The 19613-nt window shown below is 37.6% G+C and overlaps 1 protein-coding gene across 1 annotated transcript; it reads right to left on the bottom strand.

Annotated features, from left to right (window-relative positions):
* Nucleotides 1–595: 595 nt before the first annotated feature.
* Nucleotides 596–18979, bottom strand: LOC139138722 (uncharacterized). Its single transcript, XM_070707233.1, has 12 exons — nt 18811–18979; nt 13833–14039; nt 12973–13194; nt 9632–9862; nt 8364–8443; nt 6712–6811; nt 5974–6293; nt 4937–5042; nt 4021–4148; nt 3041–3281; nt 2654–2745; nt 596–2228 (listed from the first exon to the last, which is right to left on the bottom strand). The coding sequence occupies exons 1-12, from the start codon at nt 18875–18877 to the stop codon at nt 2169–2171; spliced, it is 1854 nt and encodes a 617-aa protein (XP_070563334.1). The 5' UTR covers nt 18878–18979; the 3' UTR covers nt 596–2168.
* Nucleotides 18980–19613: the final 634 nt, after the last annotated feature.

The raw sequence follows: 19613 nt of genomic DNA on the forward strand, positions 1-19613 counted from the left end.
TTGAAAAGCACTGGCCCTCCTTTTTCTATAATTTCTGCCGGGTCCTCACTGTAATAACCTCAGCCTCTACGTGAGAATTCGTACTACACACGTATCGCAGGCCACTACTTCATGCATTCAAAGACGCTATCGAAATCTTAATGATGATTTATCAGTGTACTAAATCGATAAAGTTAATTTGAATGAAAATGCATATGTTCTTAGCTTAAACTGCAGAACGTGAATCGTGAATCATAAAACATGAATCGTGAACCATGCCACGTGGCGCTTGCATTAGGATTACACCCCCCCAGTGTAGTATGATTAAACTCATCAATAATGTCACAGAGACGTTTCGCCATCTTCAATGATCTTCACCCACGCGTCACCTAAATTCTGCCACGCAAAATCCTTTGAATCGCCGATCAAACCTTTTAAAAAACTTCATGAAGACCCTACTATAGCCAGGCCATATGATACTGAGCCGATGTGCACTCGAGTCACGATTACAGTCAAGCTGTCAGTTCACTATTATGTCATGTGCTGAACGACATATTGTCCTGGTCAGAAATCACACTAAAACAACGTAAGCATAAAAACCAGACCGTGCTACGTTTACAAGTCATACTAAGTTTCTTTTATTTCGATCAGCAAAAACCGGATTTGTGAACGTTCTCTTATGTATAAAAAGCTACCACAGGCATTCGTTAGTTGAACAACGTCAAGGACTACGTGGGTAGGCCTAATACAAGAGCCCCGTGCACAAGTGCCGCCTGCAAGCGTGCTAAATTTTACAGGCCTCGATTCACGTTCTGCAGCTTAGGGTAGAAATAGATCGTATTCACTTCAATTTACGTTTAGGTCCTATACCTCGATGATATTAATAATGCACAGAGCGAAAGAAGTTTAGCCGAAAGCTTATGTTTCCTTACCGGCGACTGCATAAGGACAATGTTTAGCGTGGCCGCCCAGAGACATGCTTTAGCCAACTGTCGGCTTGACATAAAACCGACGAGCAGGCTAACAGCTTGGATCAGCTTGGGACGAATTTCAACTTGAAAGAGTATCTAGGTCATGCATAAAATATGACAAGAAGGGAGATCACAGTAAATGCTAGTACGATGTGGAACCATAAATTGGCCATTCGCAGAATCCGAGTCTGTTCGCTTTTATTGATTTATGATTCATTGATTTAATCCACCATCCAAAAGGTAAATGCCTAATTACAGGATGAGTTACCCATAACCCACTACCCATTGGAGCAATGGGGAGAATAGTGAGTCTCAAACGCACCATCAGTGAGTCTCTGCATGACTGTTGACTTACCAGGTCTCAAACTCACCATCCTCTGTTAGTGAGACCGATACCCTAACCATTGCTTTTCAAACATCGAATTGACAGAAAGTTAAAATATGATGTGGCTCACAAGGCTCCTTGGCTGGGCCAGGATTCCATCATTTAGTTTTACAGTAATAACCTAGGTCCCTACATACAGAATTCGTAAACACATACATAGAAGGTCACCATTTCATGCATATAGAAGGCGCCGTTGAAGCCGTAATGGGATATCAGTGTAGATGAATCGATAACGTAAATTAAAGTGAAACTGTATCTGTTCTGCAGAACGTGAATTGTGGCCCGTCATAAATAGTACGCCAGCACCCATTAATAGCCTGTTGGACATATCTCTATCCACGGACAGTGTCCAGCTAACGAACGCCCATGGCAGCTAGCTACCGATTGATCGTAGTATTCTTCATTACTAAATACAACGCATGATGCAATATGCTGAAGACTATACACAAGACGTTCTGCTCGTATGTAGGCACTTTTCTGAATTGTTCGCATCATAGAATTGAGTGAAAGGCATTCCACAGGAAAGGTTGAGTAACTATAAACAATTTGTGCAGTGCCGTACGATGTGTATCTGTAAATCCATTTATCCGTAATTGAGTACAATCACTGTACGTCTTTTCTAATGCCAGGAATAGCGAAAACGAAAACCAAATGATTTAAAAATTTGAATTCCATTGCTTTACTATCTGTCAATCATAATAAGCAAGCAGTATGGACAGAAAAGAAATTTTACGTCTTAAATTGTTTACAACGTTGATGGCAAAAATAGAATTCTACATTTTACTTAATAATAAAGATAATTGGCATCTTCGGATACGGTACCATTTAAACATTTAAGTAGGCAGGTCTTTACATAGACACAAGATGGAATCGTTCGATGTTGTCTCTGAAGCCTAAACGGGAAAAATGTGATAAATTGAATATTAGTGTAACTGTGAGAGTTCCTACTGCAGGAATGTATATTATGCTCTCATGTAGGTAAGTAGACATGGCAGACTATGTATACTAAATTCCAACGCCATGTGTACCACCCGACAGGAACGTTTGTGATAATATGGACCACGGGTAGGAGATATAGCTCATAATACGCCAATCATGTACGATTAAGTTAAAATGGCTGCAAAGTTTTTAAAGTAATTTAGCGGAAATTGATTAACATAACCTTTTCAAATGTGAGAATAAATGGTTTATTGAATTGCCGATTGACCAGGACTACATACACAAACTGGCATTCCACTAACTGATATGATACTTTTTTGCGCTTCTGTTGTTTATTTGTGTTATGATCTTCAGTACAACTCTTAAGTCTAGTACATACCCTGCAGCCTTTAGTGTCCCAGCTTGTTGTTTGTCTATTGAAGTATTGGCACGTCTGTTGCATCAAAAGCAGTGAGAGTTTTACTCTTTGCCCTATGCGAAAGAAAAAAATACTTGATAAATAACTGCTTTTTATCAGGCCATTAAAAAACGGACGATTGCAACAGTCCCAAAATATAATGCTCTACTGCCAGTGCAAATCTACGGTCAAGAATTGGTTACATCATTGTTTTCTCTTTTCTATTAGATTCTTGAATCATCCACAATCAACTGGTTTACTACATAAGTGCTGCAGGACAATACATGATATGCACGGGTATCTTCTGTTATTACTATTTCTCCGAAGTGACGAAAGTACCGGAAAAGAAAAATTAATATAACCATTTACTGTGTGGAACTGTGACGTTCATATAACATTGTCCACTTTCCAGCGGGTCCTGTCTTGGAATAATAATACTGGCTTCTCTCCCAGAAAACCTGATAATTCTCGAGAAGTTCTGACCACGAATATCATCATCATCCGGATGCTGGACTTCATTAAGGAACTGTACATGTACGGTGGCGTTCAACTGCAGGATTTCGGAGCTTCTAATTACAGCGATGTTCATTCCGTGAGTTTGCTTCGAAATCTACACACACGAAAATAACACTATCGATATAGAATAGAGTATATGTTTCTAAATATTACAATCATCATGCACTGTGTAGCGTTTGACAGGGTCATTACGCAATTGCTACACAACTCGTTGAATCTGGTAGGTTGGCAATAATTTTCGTTTTTTTTGTAAACATTGGTCACCGTTGGAAATACATTACAAAGTGGAAATTATTAATCCAAAGGATGTTAGCACGCTCAACAACAGAGCTCACTTATCCAAATTGCCCAACATCAGTTCCTTTTTCTTATCCTTTGCATGACATGAAATTGAAAGTACTTAGATTTCTATAGTTACCGACAGCCATAGTTCTGACCTTATGCTACAAACATTTTTGCTTATAGAAAGACATGTAATATCTACTTATTCTTCACCAGGGTTTACAAAAGGCATGCAACAATATGCTAAATTGCATTGATTACATATACTACTTAAATATTGAGGTTACATAATGTGATGGTGAGGAGCAATTTTGCCTCGTTGATTGGTCAAGCGGGAACTTTGAGAAAATAATGTCATCCATAACAAGAACTTTGTTCACTATAATTTACAAGGCAAGTGAAACTTTCCGAAAATGTAACATAATGCTCATAGTGCAGTTGTAGTGTCATAATTTTCCAGAACTGATATTTAAGCTATGAAACTTAGCAGCACAATCAGTCAGTTAGACTTTGTTTACAGTCTAAAATTATTTGTTAACTTTCAGACATACCTCAAAAGTCCATCCGAAATATGTTACATCATCTGCTTTAAAATAAACACCTGATGCATAACTGCCAGAGCTCGAGTGTGATCGATTAATGCCATACAGAATACCAATATCCTCATCTGCATTTGCAACTGAAAGTGTAAGACCAAACGAAATCAGACATATTTCACTGTTGCATATGTCCCGGCATTTTCTGCTTATGAATAATTACAATCTTTCTCTAACAGTCCATATATGGGTTGCACAGGGAAAGTGTAGCGAAATCTTGTGGCTATAGTGACGTTGAAATTGTGTACGTCGTGCTGAGTCTTGCCGAAATGGCGGGAAATGTACGCCATGCAACTATGAGTAAGCTTGAGTCCGACCAGGGAAGCAATAAACAATGCCCATGTGCACTGTTAGCTCGGCGCTGACTCGGTCAGTTATTTCTACCATTAGTGGAACTATTTGCAATAACATCAACTGTTGTTAAACGAAACATTACATTGAATGCTAAAGCTATTTTGACGACAGACTTTTTTTTGTGAGGCGCAAAATAAAGCACTAATAAATTGTACTCACATACGATGTGTGTACAAATTCATTGATCTGTAACGCTGTCGCCATGATCTCGATCATTCTCATAAAACGTGATATTATACTTGACACATTTTAACGATGTCATTAAAGTTTGTTTTGGCTCACTACTATAATTTACCCAAGGTGCACAGAATAATTAGAGATTACATTAAGAGAACAGTCATATGGCACCGCATAGCGATATCTAATTATTATTGCCGTAAAACATTGAAAACCTTGATGCACTATTGACAAAGTAACGTGCCAAATTATAGCATGTCACTTCTTATCACCAAACAGTTTTACAAAAACTTTTCTGATCGTCTTTAATTCTTTACCATTCAATTTGGAATACAATCACCTTCAATCCTTGTACCATTCCTTTCAGCAAATGACAAACTTAGCACATCTGTCAAACCAATTCCATCTTCCATCTTTAGCAGTGATGTCCTTTTCAAGCGAATGGCCTACATTTATGTATCAACATCAAAATAAAACATGGTGACACAAAGCAAACGCATATCCTGAGACGAAAGATGCGAAATGCAATCTCACTGGGATTACAGGTAAATATCAATTATGCTCACAAAGAATTTTAGACCGTTTTACTTAGGAATACTGCACCATGTTTCTCAAGCACACTTGCGTATAAGACGATGAACTTATTTTTACAGAGAGGGGATGGATCATCGCATTGTCAGTTGGTCTGTTTTGAGGAAATATCGGTTCTTTGCTGCCGGCTTTCGTTTCTGTAATAAGGATTGCGCAGTTTTTTTGAAACCAGAAAAAAGTAAAGAACAGTGTGTATTTAATTGTAAAAAGAAATCATTAAAACGTGAACTTTGAAGTTTACACAGATGAAAAGTACTTGAATCATATAGAAGATGATGTTGAACTCTTATTTAATTTCATTGCTCGGTACAATTCATCAATGTCGATTCTCGAGTTTATAAGTTTGACGATTATTATGGCGCGAATCCTCCACCTATACCAATCTACCATATCCAGTTGCGCATCCAGTCGGATGAGGCTCAAGTATCTCGATGCCCCTGTTTTCCACAATATCATGCATAAATTTTGCTTGAGTGTGTTAAGTTCTCTTAAGGTGGTTGACTACGCAAAAGTATAACCTTTCTATCTCAGAGTCTTCATAACTGTACATGCATCCAAGTGAAGCTGATGCGGCATACGATTTGCATATATGCATGTGAAATGAACTTTCAACACGTCGTTTTCACGGGTTAAAAAAGTTTTTGGCCGGACAGTTCTTCACGGAAAAAGTTTACATCTTTCAGTTTTAAGACGTAATGTCTGAATGAGAGCCGATTTCAGCTTAATTTGTTTTCTTAACTTTCTTTGAAAAAACGGCATTCATGAAGCTGTAGATGCCATACTTACAACAAGATTAATAGTCAAACCAGACGTCAGGTGCAGCGTGGCACTCGGGGGAATCCGAAAACTGTTACCATCTCCAAGGGACACGAGAGTGTCGGAAATTTCCTCCGTAGTGTCTGTTTCTGCATGTAACACGATCGATGGGGTTTCGAAGATAATGGAACCGCTGCCAGGTGTGACACTGGTGAGAACAAACTTCGAAAGACGCTCCACTGTGTCAATGACCACGCCTATTAAATGCTCTTCCGGCTCTAGAGTTGTGCTATTGACTCTATCGTGGGTTCTCAAAATGGTGAGTCCATTGTCCAGTGCCGACAAAATTTCTGTCAATATGCACAGAATTCGATGAAACATTATTATTTAAAGCTAAACCCATTTAAAAATGGAATATTCAAATTCTTCTTACAGTGCCAATTTTCTTAAGAAATTCGTTAAAACTTGTCCATAAAATTTACATCAGCGAATTCGAGGAAATAATACTTCATGACACCTTTTACTTAAAGCTTCCACATCCTCTCTGTCTCTGTCCTGTCTTGCCATATCTCTGAAAGTTTATCAGCTTCTTTTCTTCTCCATTTAAGCTTCTATTATGTCCGTCTGTCGGTATGTCTCGATGTATCCGTCTGAGACCGCTTATCTGCATTGTCTTTCAGTGTCTCTCTGCAGGTGTACATTGTATAATCATATGTTTGACTGTCCCACCCCTGCTTCCTCCACGCCAATCTAACTTTCGGAACTTACCATAAGCTATGTCCATGGCACTTTCGGTTTCCGGTGTTCGTTCGTAGATTTTAGATAGCGAAAAAGTAACATCTGATAGCATCTCCATGTTTGCTATAGTCTGAGTTTAACATTCAACAAATGAACAGATTTACTAGTATATATTTTATGCTAGGCTCTACGTGACGCAAAATTGAAATGCTCATTATTTATTTCGTCTGCATGCGTATGCGTACGCGTATGCGTATCTTTGAAAATTATTTATTGACTATATATATATATATATATATATATAATATAATATGAAAGTTCATTGCAAGTATTGCTGGCAGAGTGCTCGATGGTGCGAATCCACTACAACACTACACTATATATATATATATATATATATATATATATATATATATATATATATATATATATATATATATATATTATATTATATATAATTCTTCGATTTCGATACACACACATATCATACCAGTATATTGATGTCGCAAATACAGCGATCTGATTGATTGAGATGAGAAAATATGTAATATCTGTTCTATATTTGCGATACAGCACGGTTTGAACACGCAAGCTAGAAGGAATCCATTTTAAGGGCAGAATTCCAATATTCTATTATGATATAATAGCAATAAAACACCTAAGCATATATGGTTTACTCCATGAATGTATTATGTTATAGATGGTGCTTATATGTCACGAACTTGTCAAAATCTCGTGATATACCGTCGTAGAGTGTGTTTTTTTACTGAGTTATACCTAATTGCTGACTTTGAAGAAAGCTTACATCAAATTTTAAAAAAATGAAACATTAATGTTACAATAGTTGCCACGAATGTATTGATAACGACACACTTGCTTGGTCAGGACAAAAAAAGATATATCTCCTATACAGACTGTGAATTCTTGTCGGTCTTGCAGACCTGCATGCTGACTCCAATACAATTCTCTTCTTTTTAATATGAGCGGGTAGTTTTATCTACAAAGACGAGTGTGGGTGTCACAGGGGAAATGGTTATGCTGTATACTTTGTTTTAGAGCAAGATCCTTCCAATTAAAGATCATACATTATTGCCGGACTACACATGTTTATGTGCCCGAGAGCAGGTGACAATGCCAGAAGGGCAAATTGTCTCGGGCTGCGAGGTTGATAAAGATAGAGTAACATGCATAGTATGGTTATCCTGAAGTTTCAAATCTCATCGATTAGAAGGTATAAATTCTCACTGCTTAGTTGCCTCTGAGTCACCTACTTTTGTTGATTATAAACCGCATTATTCGAATCAAAATTGGCGGTTAAATCGTCGACAGTGCCGCTGAAGGAACTCTGTCCATAATTTAGATTATGTACTTTGGTAGGTCTCGACGAAGTCTTGTGAACGCACTAAAAGTTCGTAGAGATGAACTGAATCACCACAAGATCGATTTAATACTCAGTTTACATGAAGATTGCTGTCCTTCAATGTGACCAAACGCACATATTTGGAGCTAGTTGTCAAAAGAATTGAAATAGTACGAGTATAGGAGTTCGAGTACCAATCAATTAATTTGACGCCAGTCTAGAGACAAGGCAGATAAAACATGAGGTCTAACATATTTTGTGGTGAACGCTGGTGAGTTGGTAATTATGTTTCTACCGCTGCGTTACAAAATCGTCATATTACCTCAGCGACGACGTTGTCCGACACTTCATTCCCCTTTCCCATACTTGATAGGTTTCTCATAATTTCGTCCAGTAACGATTCTATTAAAGTCAATGTAAAAATAAGATACCTTTGAGAATAAAGCCCGTAAAATAGCCTTCTGATAGACGAAATTCAGAAAGAGTAATTTATGGTATGAACTTTCACTTATCTGTGAAATGTTAACAATCTCAAAAGTATAGAAAGAAGGAAAGATGCAGTCATTTAAAATTGGATGAGAGTGTTGACGGTCATGAAGTTCTATACATTTTTCAGCGTCCCATTTGTTGACTTTTCGAACCCCTCAATGCTAAGACTGATAATCGGGCCAACTCAATTCTTCCACTGACGTTCCTTCCATCAAAAGCGAAGGCAAGACCTTTAAATTTCACTTTCAGTTAAGTCTCATGTAGGAACATCAATCATGGCAATTCAAAACGACTGTTTGATGCCTTAAAATCGCCATGTTAATAAGTCATCTTAACACAAAACATTATCCTCTCGTAAAGCCAACAGTTGTGACGTTACGTAGATAACTGAAATTGACTATGGTGGTTACATCAATGACATGGGGCACAGCGTTGTTAAATTTGTCAATGGTTCCATTATTTTGCACCAAGTTCTGAGCGTAAATAAGTAGCTGAGGAAACAACCGTTTAAGAACTTCAAATCGTGGGTTATGTGTAGTTGTGTATATTTATACATTCGTTTCTAATAAATTGCTTGTTTTCCACAAGTTTTGGATTTTAAAAGACCGTTAAATGTATTTCAGAAATGTACAGCCAGGTGTTAAAGTTTGTAATATAAGCAAATTACCGGCAACCTGTACGACATTACCCTGCAACATATCGTTCAAATCATTTATATGTTCTTATGTTTTGAATGATATGTTTGTCAGTTGTTTCAGTTAAGTGCATTAAATATGCAAATTTTCAACTAGCTGACATGCAACTGACAAATGTTTTTCAGTTTTGTATTCTTTAGTCTTACAGTATATGTTCGATATGGATATATTTATAACATTTCATCAAGTTCTGTTAATTCCTTCTGTAAGACACAGCTATAAGAAACTGATACGTTCTTGCCATCCCTGGCGAGAATCTATGTACCAGATTTTAACATACTTGAAATATCACACCAGGAATTTTTTCGTGAAAAAGTTACCCATTCGTGCGGTACATACCCGTATACATATTTTCTATGCGAGTAACCACCCCCCCCCCCGATGAAACTTCAGCTGACAATTTTACCTCGCAATGTAACAGTAAATTGGCATGACACTGAGTTGTCCCAAGCATCCACGGCCGTATACGTCACGACCGTGTGTCCAAGATGAAATTCACTTCCACGATCATGACTTCCGGAAACTCTAAGATTTCTAGAATAATTAGTGACAGTTGGAAAATCCCAAGTCACAGTTGCTGTCATCTCTTTCGGTAGTGCAGAGGCTTCGATGTCATCCGGACATGAAATGATGGGCTCTGTGAAAAGATAATTGCCAGGGTACTGTATTCACCAGATAACATTTAGTTTGCAAGATGAACGTCTCTCTGTATCGATAATCACAAAATAACAAACAGATTTTCAGACGTATTTATCTCAAAACATGCTGTAATACTCATTTTGAGCTTGAGACGCCGTTCTCAAAATTAATGTAATATGAGTAACATCAAGCCGAAATAACATATTGCTGACTGTGCTATGTGGATATTGCACGACGTTTCATCGAAATCGTGTCGTATTCGACCTGTGTGTTCGAGTTTGACGTGCAGCAACAAATCAACATTGTAATACTAACCTTTTGAAAACGACCTACAAAAAGGTTATACTTTTATGGAGTGACCGAAATTTACAGGGAACATGATAATGATCTCTCTTAGTCACTGTACGAATCGGAAACTTAATGATATGTGCATCCTCTCTCTCTTGTATTTCAGTGGCTCATTTGTGGCTATGCTCAAAATATTTACAACCATGATATCAAAACTCGCCAACAGGAAACTTGCTGTATAGCGGTCATGTCAAGATGTATTGTCGACCAGACTCGTACTCTTCAGCAGAGGAGAGTGACATGAAAAACGTGGTACAGGACAGTGAACGTTGAATGGTGTCAGTTGCAATCCATACGAATGTCAATTTGTACGTTATTTGGGATTTTTGGTAAAACTGTGCTTGTAGTTTAGTGTAATGTCCAAATTCTTAAAGCAAACAACATTACAGAATGACGTTTTGGAGTGTCATAAATTCTGTTAACTTAGCTGTTTTATGACTCTATATGGACACACCAACGCGTACGCTTAGCTGTAAGTAGTTACTGCTACAGTGAAAATAATTTGATTAATATATTAATACCTGAAAAAAAACATCTAATTCAAGAAGCGATGTTTGAAGGTATATGCGAAATGAGAACATATGTAGCGATGTTGGCACCTCGGATCTTACAATGTGTAGAAAAAATGGGACCACATCAGTACTCTCTGAACAACAGGATAATTGTGATACAAGCTTAGCATATATGAAAAAATACTATATTCATTCCTCATGATCTGTGTTTGTGTATTAAATGATTGGAAATTAAACAGAAACATAAATTGACCCGAAAAATTAAAGAAGCAACCAATCGGCACTGGGCATGAATTGTCTGGAATAGATTTTACATACTTTTATGCCTCAATATTTACAACATTTGCATTTTTATTACCATCTGATGAGTTTGATTTAACTGGTCACGGTGCGCAAGAACTTCTACTGATAAAGCGCAAGGAGTTGCAATTGTTAAAACAATGAAAAATGACGTTGAGTCAATGGTTAAAATAATCGCACTAAAAGACCGAGAAAAACTCTGACGACATTCTTAGACAGGCACGGCATTGAAGCAGTGTTTATACTTTATCATCTATAATTTAAGGATGACCAAACGTTTGACTGGTAAATTCAACGAATTTAGATCGACATTCCGACGCCATGTCATATTGCTCTTAAGAATTATTTGTCGATATATTTATTACTTGGATTTTGTCTCTTAGAGAAAGATTGTTGCGTTGATATCGTCATAATTACCATCCCACCAGTTGGATAGAATAGAACATAAAATGTTTGATAGCATGTCTTTGGAGTTTAACCTTAAACTTATTCAGACGATACTGTATGATTATTATACACCTGTGTCTGTAACCTATGGAGTTTCGTCGTATAGTAAGTTTCGGCATCAGGTGACGTGGAGTCCAATAACTTTGACGCGGAGTACAATAAATTAGGTGTTATTGGACTCTATTTGACCTTTGACTTCATAACACCTTTACGTCAACACGAGAAAAAGAAGAGAATATTTTACATTTTTTACAAAAATATATACTTCTTAGCATTCATTACTTCCCAAATCAAATCGTGGTCGGTCCAAAACCTGTGAATTCGAGTGAAATTATGCTGCTGACCACAGTCCCTCTATCTAGGGACTGTGTGCTGACGTAGAAATTCTACAATGTGCTCTGCGCAGCGCGGGTTGAAATTTTCTTCTGCGCGCTTAGCGGAAGCGCTGAACGCGTTCCCAGTCTGCTCGCGATCACTCAGTGCAGTACGCGAGAAGCATCCAAAAAACGCCTAAATTTCGACTTTTTTTTTCAGGTAAAGTAGGACTAAAAAGGTGTACAATAGTAAGGTTATTCACAAAATACCGGGATTTATGTCCGAGTACATCGTGCACCGGAGGTATTGTCCGAGACGCGTAGGGTTTGTCTAGGAATGTCTATACGTGCTCAGTACGCCTAAGTTCTAACCGACTGTCAGTGAATCGGATGAAGTGTGTTGTCTCCGCCTATTTTCTGACCTGATAAACAGCAACTCTGAATTAGCAAGTACCTCGGCATGTATCATAAGACTTGTCTGATTAAATATTTGCTATTTCAAAGCACAATAGGTCACCTGCCCTATGTACATTTGAGTGTGTAATTTTTCATTGTCATTGGACAGTAAAAGGCATATTTTCAAAGCAGTTTCACTGCGCATGTACATTAAGTTTTTTTACAAGTTTAACATTTCATTTTGATTTTTCCAGAAAACAATGCCGGTCTAGAAGACCAAGAAATGGTCAATACAGTAGCTATGCTTAATAACGCTCATGACTTCTTTTTCTGTTATATAAGTACGTTATTTCTCTGCATATTTTGCTTGACCAACGCCTTTTCCTAAATCCCAAGGAAATGCATCTTGGTAATTATACCCCGTGTATACTTCACCATCTCAAATATAGATACGTTTTACAAATGTGGCTATATTACAGGATTCTTCAGCAGTTGCCAACGGGTAGCGCGATGTGTTGCAGGGTATAATTACGTTTTTGTGGCGCAGTCGTTGAGATAATTGGGTTAATGGACATTTATCAATAGGCACCTAAAGTGGTTTGTATGAGAAAGCAAAGGAAGAATAAACCCTCTCAAACGTCTGCAAGTAAAATAAGCGGGAATTTATTGAGCAAAATCTGTGCCAAGGTAAAGCCAACAGAGGAATCGAATATGAGAAAGAGATACCTTACTGACTGGGATTTTTCAATATCTCGAAGAGGTGTTTTCAAGTCCCATTGATGTGTACTTACCAACAAATCGCCCCAATACTTCCATTTCGCACAAACACATGTTCCTCTTTGGCAATGATGATTGTTTTAATTTTGTCAGTGTGGCGTATCTTCCAATGATAGGCTCAGAACATTCAACTGAATGCCGAGAATATGTATTCTCAATATCTCCTCGAAAACATCTTTCATTTTCAGTAATATCGTAAGAGCTACCTATCGTTATTTTGATGTTTTTATAAGATACTGCAAAGTAAAACAAAGTAGATGTGAGGTAAACATGGTTCCATGTTGTAGAGAGGATAAAATCTATATGGACGTTCCTGAAGCAAGTGGTATATGCCTTTGAAAATCTATGATTCCCTTGTTGTAAGTACTTTGTGCTCCGTACTTTGTTATAGGTGGTTCGTTTTTAAACAACTTGGTGTGACAACTTTGCATTTCAATAAAATTAATGCATAGATATAACAGCCTCTAGCATCCTTGAAAGCTAAATCCTATATCTGGCTTATTTGTAACTTATGCGATTCTTTAATCTCTCGCAAATAACGGCTAATTGTCGGCTTACCTGCACAGCCTCCCTTTTAATAGGCTGGCATGCTTACATATAGTTATGGAAATCCACCTCCCGTTAATCGAACAAGTAAACGTTTACGTTGCAAAGGTTTACTGGTGAACAATGTAAAACGCAAAATTTCTTCTACGTTCTTGAGAGCGTCAGTCAGTTATAAATTAACGAAAAAATAAGTTTCTTCAAAATAAACAAGGCTCTTTTTTCTAGCCACTTGGCTTTTGACATTGTTGATTTTGACATAGCTTGTCTCATTAACTGATACCGTGGTCTGGCTTCGCCATATGTCAATACATACAATTTTTATACTTACCTCCAGATTTACAGTTAGCATGTACTTGGTCCATGATAACGTTTATCACGCTGTAATAACCTCCTAAGTCGATAACAAAAGTAGGCTCGTTTACTTTCTTTGTAGTTACAGCACATGTGCCTTGGTCACCATCACTCAAATAAGGCAAGCTGGTTGTATTCCCGCTGTTGGGGACCACGTCCACTACTTTGTGGAGTGCAACATTTTCTGAAAGAACGGACATATATATTTCCATGTATTTGAAGTTCAGAGGCGAAATATAATCGCAATCATACCTATCCGTAACCCATAACACTAGGTCAAAATTCGTAATGCACTACTTATAACTATAGACACAAAACAGCACAGAACAGACAGTAAAGCTACGGTACGCAAAAAGTCAAATTCATGAAAGAAAGATATTTGTCGACGAGAGATGCTGTATTCATCTACCAGCTTGCGATACCTGCCAAAAAAGCGTTTGAATGTAGAGACAAGTCTTTCTCCGGTGTAACTTTGATTTTATAGTTTGTAAGAGAGATAGACATGTCTCTCTACAAAATCACCATATGAACTGCATGCTCTTGCATATCGAATAAGCTGGGAAATATATACCCCATAAGCTGGTGAGAGCGGAATATTACTGATGATGTGCGGGAAATTGATAATACTGAAGTTGAAATCATCTCGCTTGTCATATAACCTAGTAGAAAGGTGACCATTAGAGTAAAATTCAAGGAAAATATCCAGATATGAAGCAGAAGAGGCCGTTTCTGTAGGTCCTTTAATCTCCAATTCTGGAGGATAAATCATGGCGATATAGTCACTTAATTCATTGAAATAGCATCGTCTATGTATCTAAATGTAAAGTTGAAAGTTCCAGCTACAGAGACCTTTATCTGTTTGGTTAAATTCTGAATAAATTCTGCCTCGAAAGAGTAAAGAAATAAGTTCGCAAGCAAGGGAGCACGGTTAGTACCCATATTTGTTCTTATACACTGTTGGAAAATGTGTCCTCCAGCTTCAACAAATATGTTGTCGATGAGGAAATCAAGCATACTAATAATGTCTTTCAACGCATCATATGGAATGGTAAAATTCTTATCTCCTCGCAACAATGCTTTTATAACTGTAACAAAGCAAAAGTAAAATGTTTGACTACTACAGTAAAATGGGTTGCCTTGTGCGTATTGCATACGTGAGAAATTCAATAAGGCTCTCCTGATTACTTAGACCTGGAATACATATAAAGTTAGGTGGCACCCATGAGGTGGGATATCAGTTATAATTCACCAAGTATAATTTGATTACATGACGACATTCGGGCACAAGCTCTGACCTTTTGTTGAATAGACTGTTCATGTCGGCGTTGATTATGCAGTTTTCCTACGAGGCACAAATTGCAGCGTTTGTTTCGTTGGTGTATGCTGTTGCCATGGTGACGATGGACTAGCTGATGGTGAATGGTAGTCCTCCGTGTTGAGATTCCATGTGTGTTTTGCAAGTTCGGCGCTATTTGTAGTACCTGTGGTTGGTGTAACGGCTTTTGAATGTTGATTCTGTTTGTCTGTAGTAGCATTTTGGTATTCATTTTCTGCTTTCAGTTTGGCTTTGTATAATACAAATGTCACTTGGCAGTTTCTATTTACGGGACAGTTTTCATTCTTTTGGCAGTTGCATGCCTTCTGTGTAGCATCATACTGGATTGTAGCGATTCTCCTGCTGTGGTCGTTGATGATCGGAGACATGTTTTCCATGCAGCGGTAGCTGTTACACCGACGTTTCGTGGGAGTAATCCCACTTTATCAAGGTTAAAACAATAAAAAAAGGCGAGCAGGAAACTGCCCCGCTTTCCTTCGAACCCAGAAGTCGAATGGTTAAAGTGTGGGTATTTATATATATATTGGGTATTGGGTGTGGGCATATATATATATATATATATATATATATATATATATATATATATATATATATATATAGATATATATATATATATATATATATATATATATATAGATAGATAGATAGATAGATAGATAGATAGATAGATAGATAGATAGATAGATAGATAGATAGATAGATATAAAGCACTTATTACCTGGTACTTAGGGCTAATGTGCCGTTTATTACCGCGAGGGGTCGTAGGTTACAAGAAACAAATCGCTATTCCCTAGGCCGGAGGCCGAGGGGAATAGCGATGTGTTTCTTGTAACACTGGACTAACACTGGTTTCATTGGGCAATTTGTTATTACAATCGTTATCGATCAAAACATTTCTTCTTTTTTAAATATCTCGCGATTTTGATCGTCGTACGGAGGGGAGAATGGCGGAAATTTTCTTTGTTTACACTGAGAGTAGCCATGTCAACAATTGCGGAGAGCAGTAGCCACTTAGTTTTTTCATTTTGTTTACTTTCAAACTGCAAGAATTAGTGTATTTCGGAAAACTCCACACCTGTTGACGTTTATCGTGCACAGCTCAACATTGATCGTCAAATATCAAGGCTGGTATTTTAAGGTAAATGTCATCAGGATTGAGCGATTTGAGCAGGGTAAATGATAATAGTAAATAGACTGTACTCGTAGATATCCATATTCAGTGCTTATGATTCTTACTTCAGAGCGAATGCGTCACATATATGTTACTTATAGTATGGCAAATCGTTAATGGACTGGGCAACATATTGAAATACTGGTATTAAGAAACTCAATAAGCATTAAGGCTCGCAAACTCCGTTTTGATTCAAAACGTTGAAAATGAGGACATATACGTTAGGACGGGCAAGGCTTTCTTCAGAGCACTATACACATTATACATTATTGCCTGAATACATGCATGTATACAATTTTTTTTACACTGATCCACAAGAGGAAACGAAAGTCGGTGTTTTCACGTACGTTGTGGCAAGGTCAAAAAGTATTACAACGTCTTAATCTCCATTGCTACCAGGATCATCAATTGTATTTCTGAACTCACTTCTGTTGTCTACATTGTTTCACACATTGCAAAAATTGCTTGGATAAAGTTCACTTAGTCCCGGAGTGACATACCTCTTATATTGTCGGATAGCTTTCGTTGCCCTGCCGCCGGGTAGCGAACCATAAAATGCTGGTCAGAGACTTATAAGTGCATATTGCCCTGCTATAGTTAAGCCAATAGTCTATTTCCCTTCATATTTTTACACATCCAATGGCTATGATATACCATCTGTTTGTCATATGCCCACATCCTGGTGACGTTTACAGTAAAATATCAGTCGTGATATTTTAGGGCAAACGTCGAGATATGTACGATGAACTTCATCAGTTTTGGGGTGTTCCCGAACCGCATTTGCACATTCATCGTAAACAAAGTAAACAAACAAAATGGCTGCCGCCCTCTCCTACGATGCTATGTTAGCGACATGAAAATTTGAAGGGCTTTGAGGACGAAGGATGTTTCAGGTAGTGAAATACGGGAATAATATGTTGAATCTTGTAAAGTTATCAAGTGGTCATTACATCAAAGTTTCTGTAATTTTTCAGATAAGCTCTAGCAAACACTGTATCGTTCTAATGGCACGGTCTACGTCCGAAAAGGTGGTGGGCGCGCAGCGTTACAGCGATATCGCGCGCGATGCCTGTTGACATAGCAACTCTCAGGTAAGCAAACAAAATGGCCGCCTCTCTCCGCTCCATTTGACCGACTGAACGCTATCGAAATCAGGAAAGCAGGGGGAAGTCTTCGATCGGTAGCGATTGTAATAACATATAACTTACTAAAAAAAGTTTTACTAATTCAACTATATTTAGACCAAATGTCTTTTTTTCTTATTATGTTCATTGATATATGGAGGATTTGTCGCGCCAGGGGTTGACTTCTGAACCAGGTCGTAGGACTGCAGTTTAAGGATGAAGCCTGTTTACACAATTTCATAGTTATGCGCAAGGCAGGATAAATTAAAGCCTAAAATTAAAGGTTTCCCTATAATTAAAAAACCTGGGCATGGCAAAATGATAAACAGGCTATTACAAGGTAACGCCAGTTCCTTGCGTGGTATCAGCATTCGTGTCATTTGTGCTGCGTCATCAGACACTTGACTTCGTCTCGTGTCTGACGCAGCATAAATGGGACTCATGCTGATACGGCAAAGGAACAGGCGATATTGGGAAATGGACTCTAATTATTTGAAAGTGAAGATGAAAATAACAGTAGACCTCGTAAAGTTGTGTTTACTTTGTGATTTTCGTGCACTTGAGAGTACATGTAGTACTTGTCCATGACGTTCACTGTAAATTAACAGGGTGCATCTCTCATAAGCATCATGGGACCTTCCATATCAAACTTATAACGAAGATGCATTTTAAGAAGCTATGAGGAGTTTGCACATTCTAAACTCTCTGAATCTGGTTGCTTGAATGCATAGTGCAGATTTCTAAAATGGATTACACGGTTGCTAAAGCACAGCTTCTATGTTGATCAAGCTGATGAAAACATTATGGGACGACTAAATAAAGGAAATCATCGACAAGCGACTCAAATATACATCTGTTAAACGCTTGTGGCGATAAATTAGTATCTCTCGCTCTAATTATTCATTTGGTCACAAAAAGACACCATAAGGTAGCCTTCTCTCCTCCAAAACGTTAATCAAACTGAGCTCTACAAGGTCATTAGGTAAAACAATTATTTACACAATAAATGTGTTCCGCACCATCCCGATCGAAAAAAACACGCAGAATTGGAGCAGGCGATCAGAATTTTAAAATATAAAAGTAAAGCTTATAAGCAAATGGAGCAGTACAACAAAACGCATACCATATGATAAAAGAAAATACTGAACAACAGCAAGGGATGAAAAAGAATCTAACGCTCATATAAATCTTATAAACCTTTACAAATGTCAAAATGCTGGCTTTAAAGTTACCCCATCTCCAACGTGATCAGGTGTGAGCTATACAAGATGCCAATGTATTTCATCTTCGTCTTATACGTCTAAAATGTTCATATTCTACTTACCTAATGCCGTAGTCTCTTGCACCCAGTGAATAAAAAAATAAAGCCGAAGAAAAGTGTTCACATGCATTGTTCCTTATGATAAGCCATATCGTGAATGAGAATTTGAAGGGTTTCTCTGATACCTTGACGTTTAACCTCTTTAAATATATCATCAGATGTCATGTTTGTGCTGAACGAAAGCAATTTTTTTCAATTCACCTAACACTAAAAAAGACCTTTACATCGACAAAAGAGGTAGTGGAACTATCGTTTCTCGATAATTAACTTGAAATATTTGGCGTAAAAAGCCGTCTGAGCAAAATTAAAACTCGCATCGTGAATTTCTATCGACATTACTTATTTATGGGTAAAATAATTACTCTCCTTTCACAAAAGAAATTATCAACATTTCCATTTAGACTGCCAGGACAGAGAGAGAAAACACCTAGGCGAAGCTGAGGAGTCAGAAACCATACTCGAGTTCAGTTCTAACATATTGATAGAGAATGATCAGTTATTTTTGTTTATGTAAATGATACTATAATGCAAGTGTGTATGTACATTTTATTTTTCAGCTTGTTTACTTGTCTAGCTGTCATGTCGTGGTTGTCATTCATTGTTACTGCACCTCTGTCACCAGAGTTAAAAATAAATCCAAAGAGCCTGTCGCAGCCAATCAACAAATATCACGAAATAAGTGGATGACAATCAGAAACAAAGTAAGATAGATGTTCCAGGTAATTAATGCATGGTTTGTGTCATGTTCCCTGCCAAGTGTTACATGTTTGATATTAACACGATTGGAACTAATTTGGGATTATTGG

This window comes from Ptychodera flava, chromosome 8, assembly GCF_041260155.1.
Source record: "Ptychodera flava strain L36383 chromosome 8, AS_Pfla_20210202, whole genome shotgun sequence".
Lineage (NCBI taxonomy): Eukaryota > Metazoa > Hemichordata > Enteropneusta > Ptychoderidae > Ptychodera > Ptychodera flava.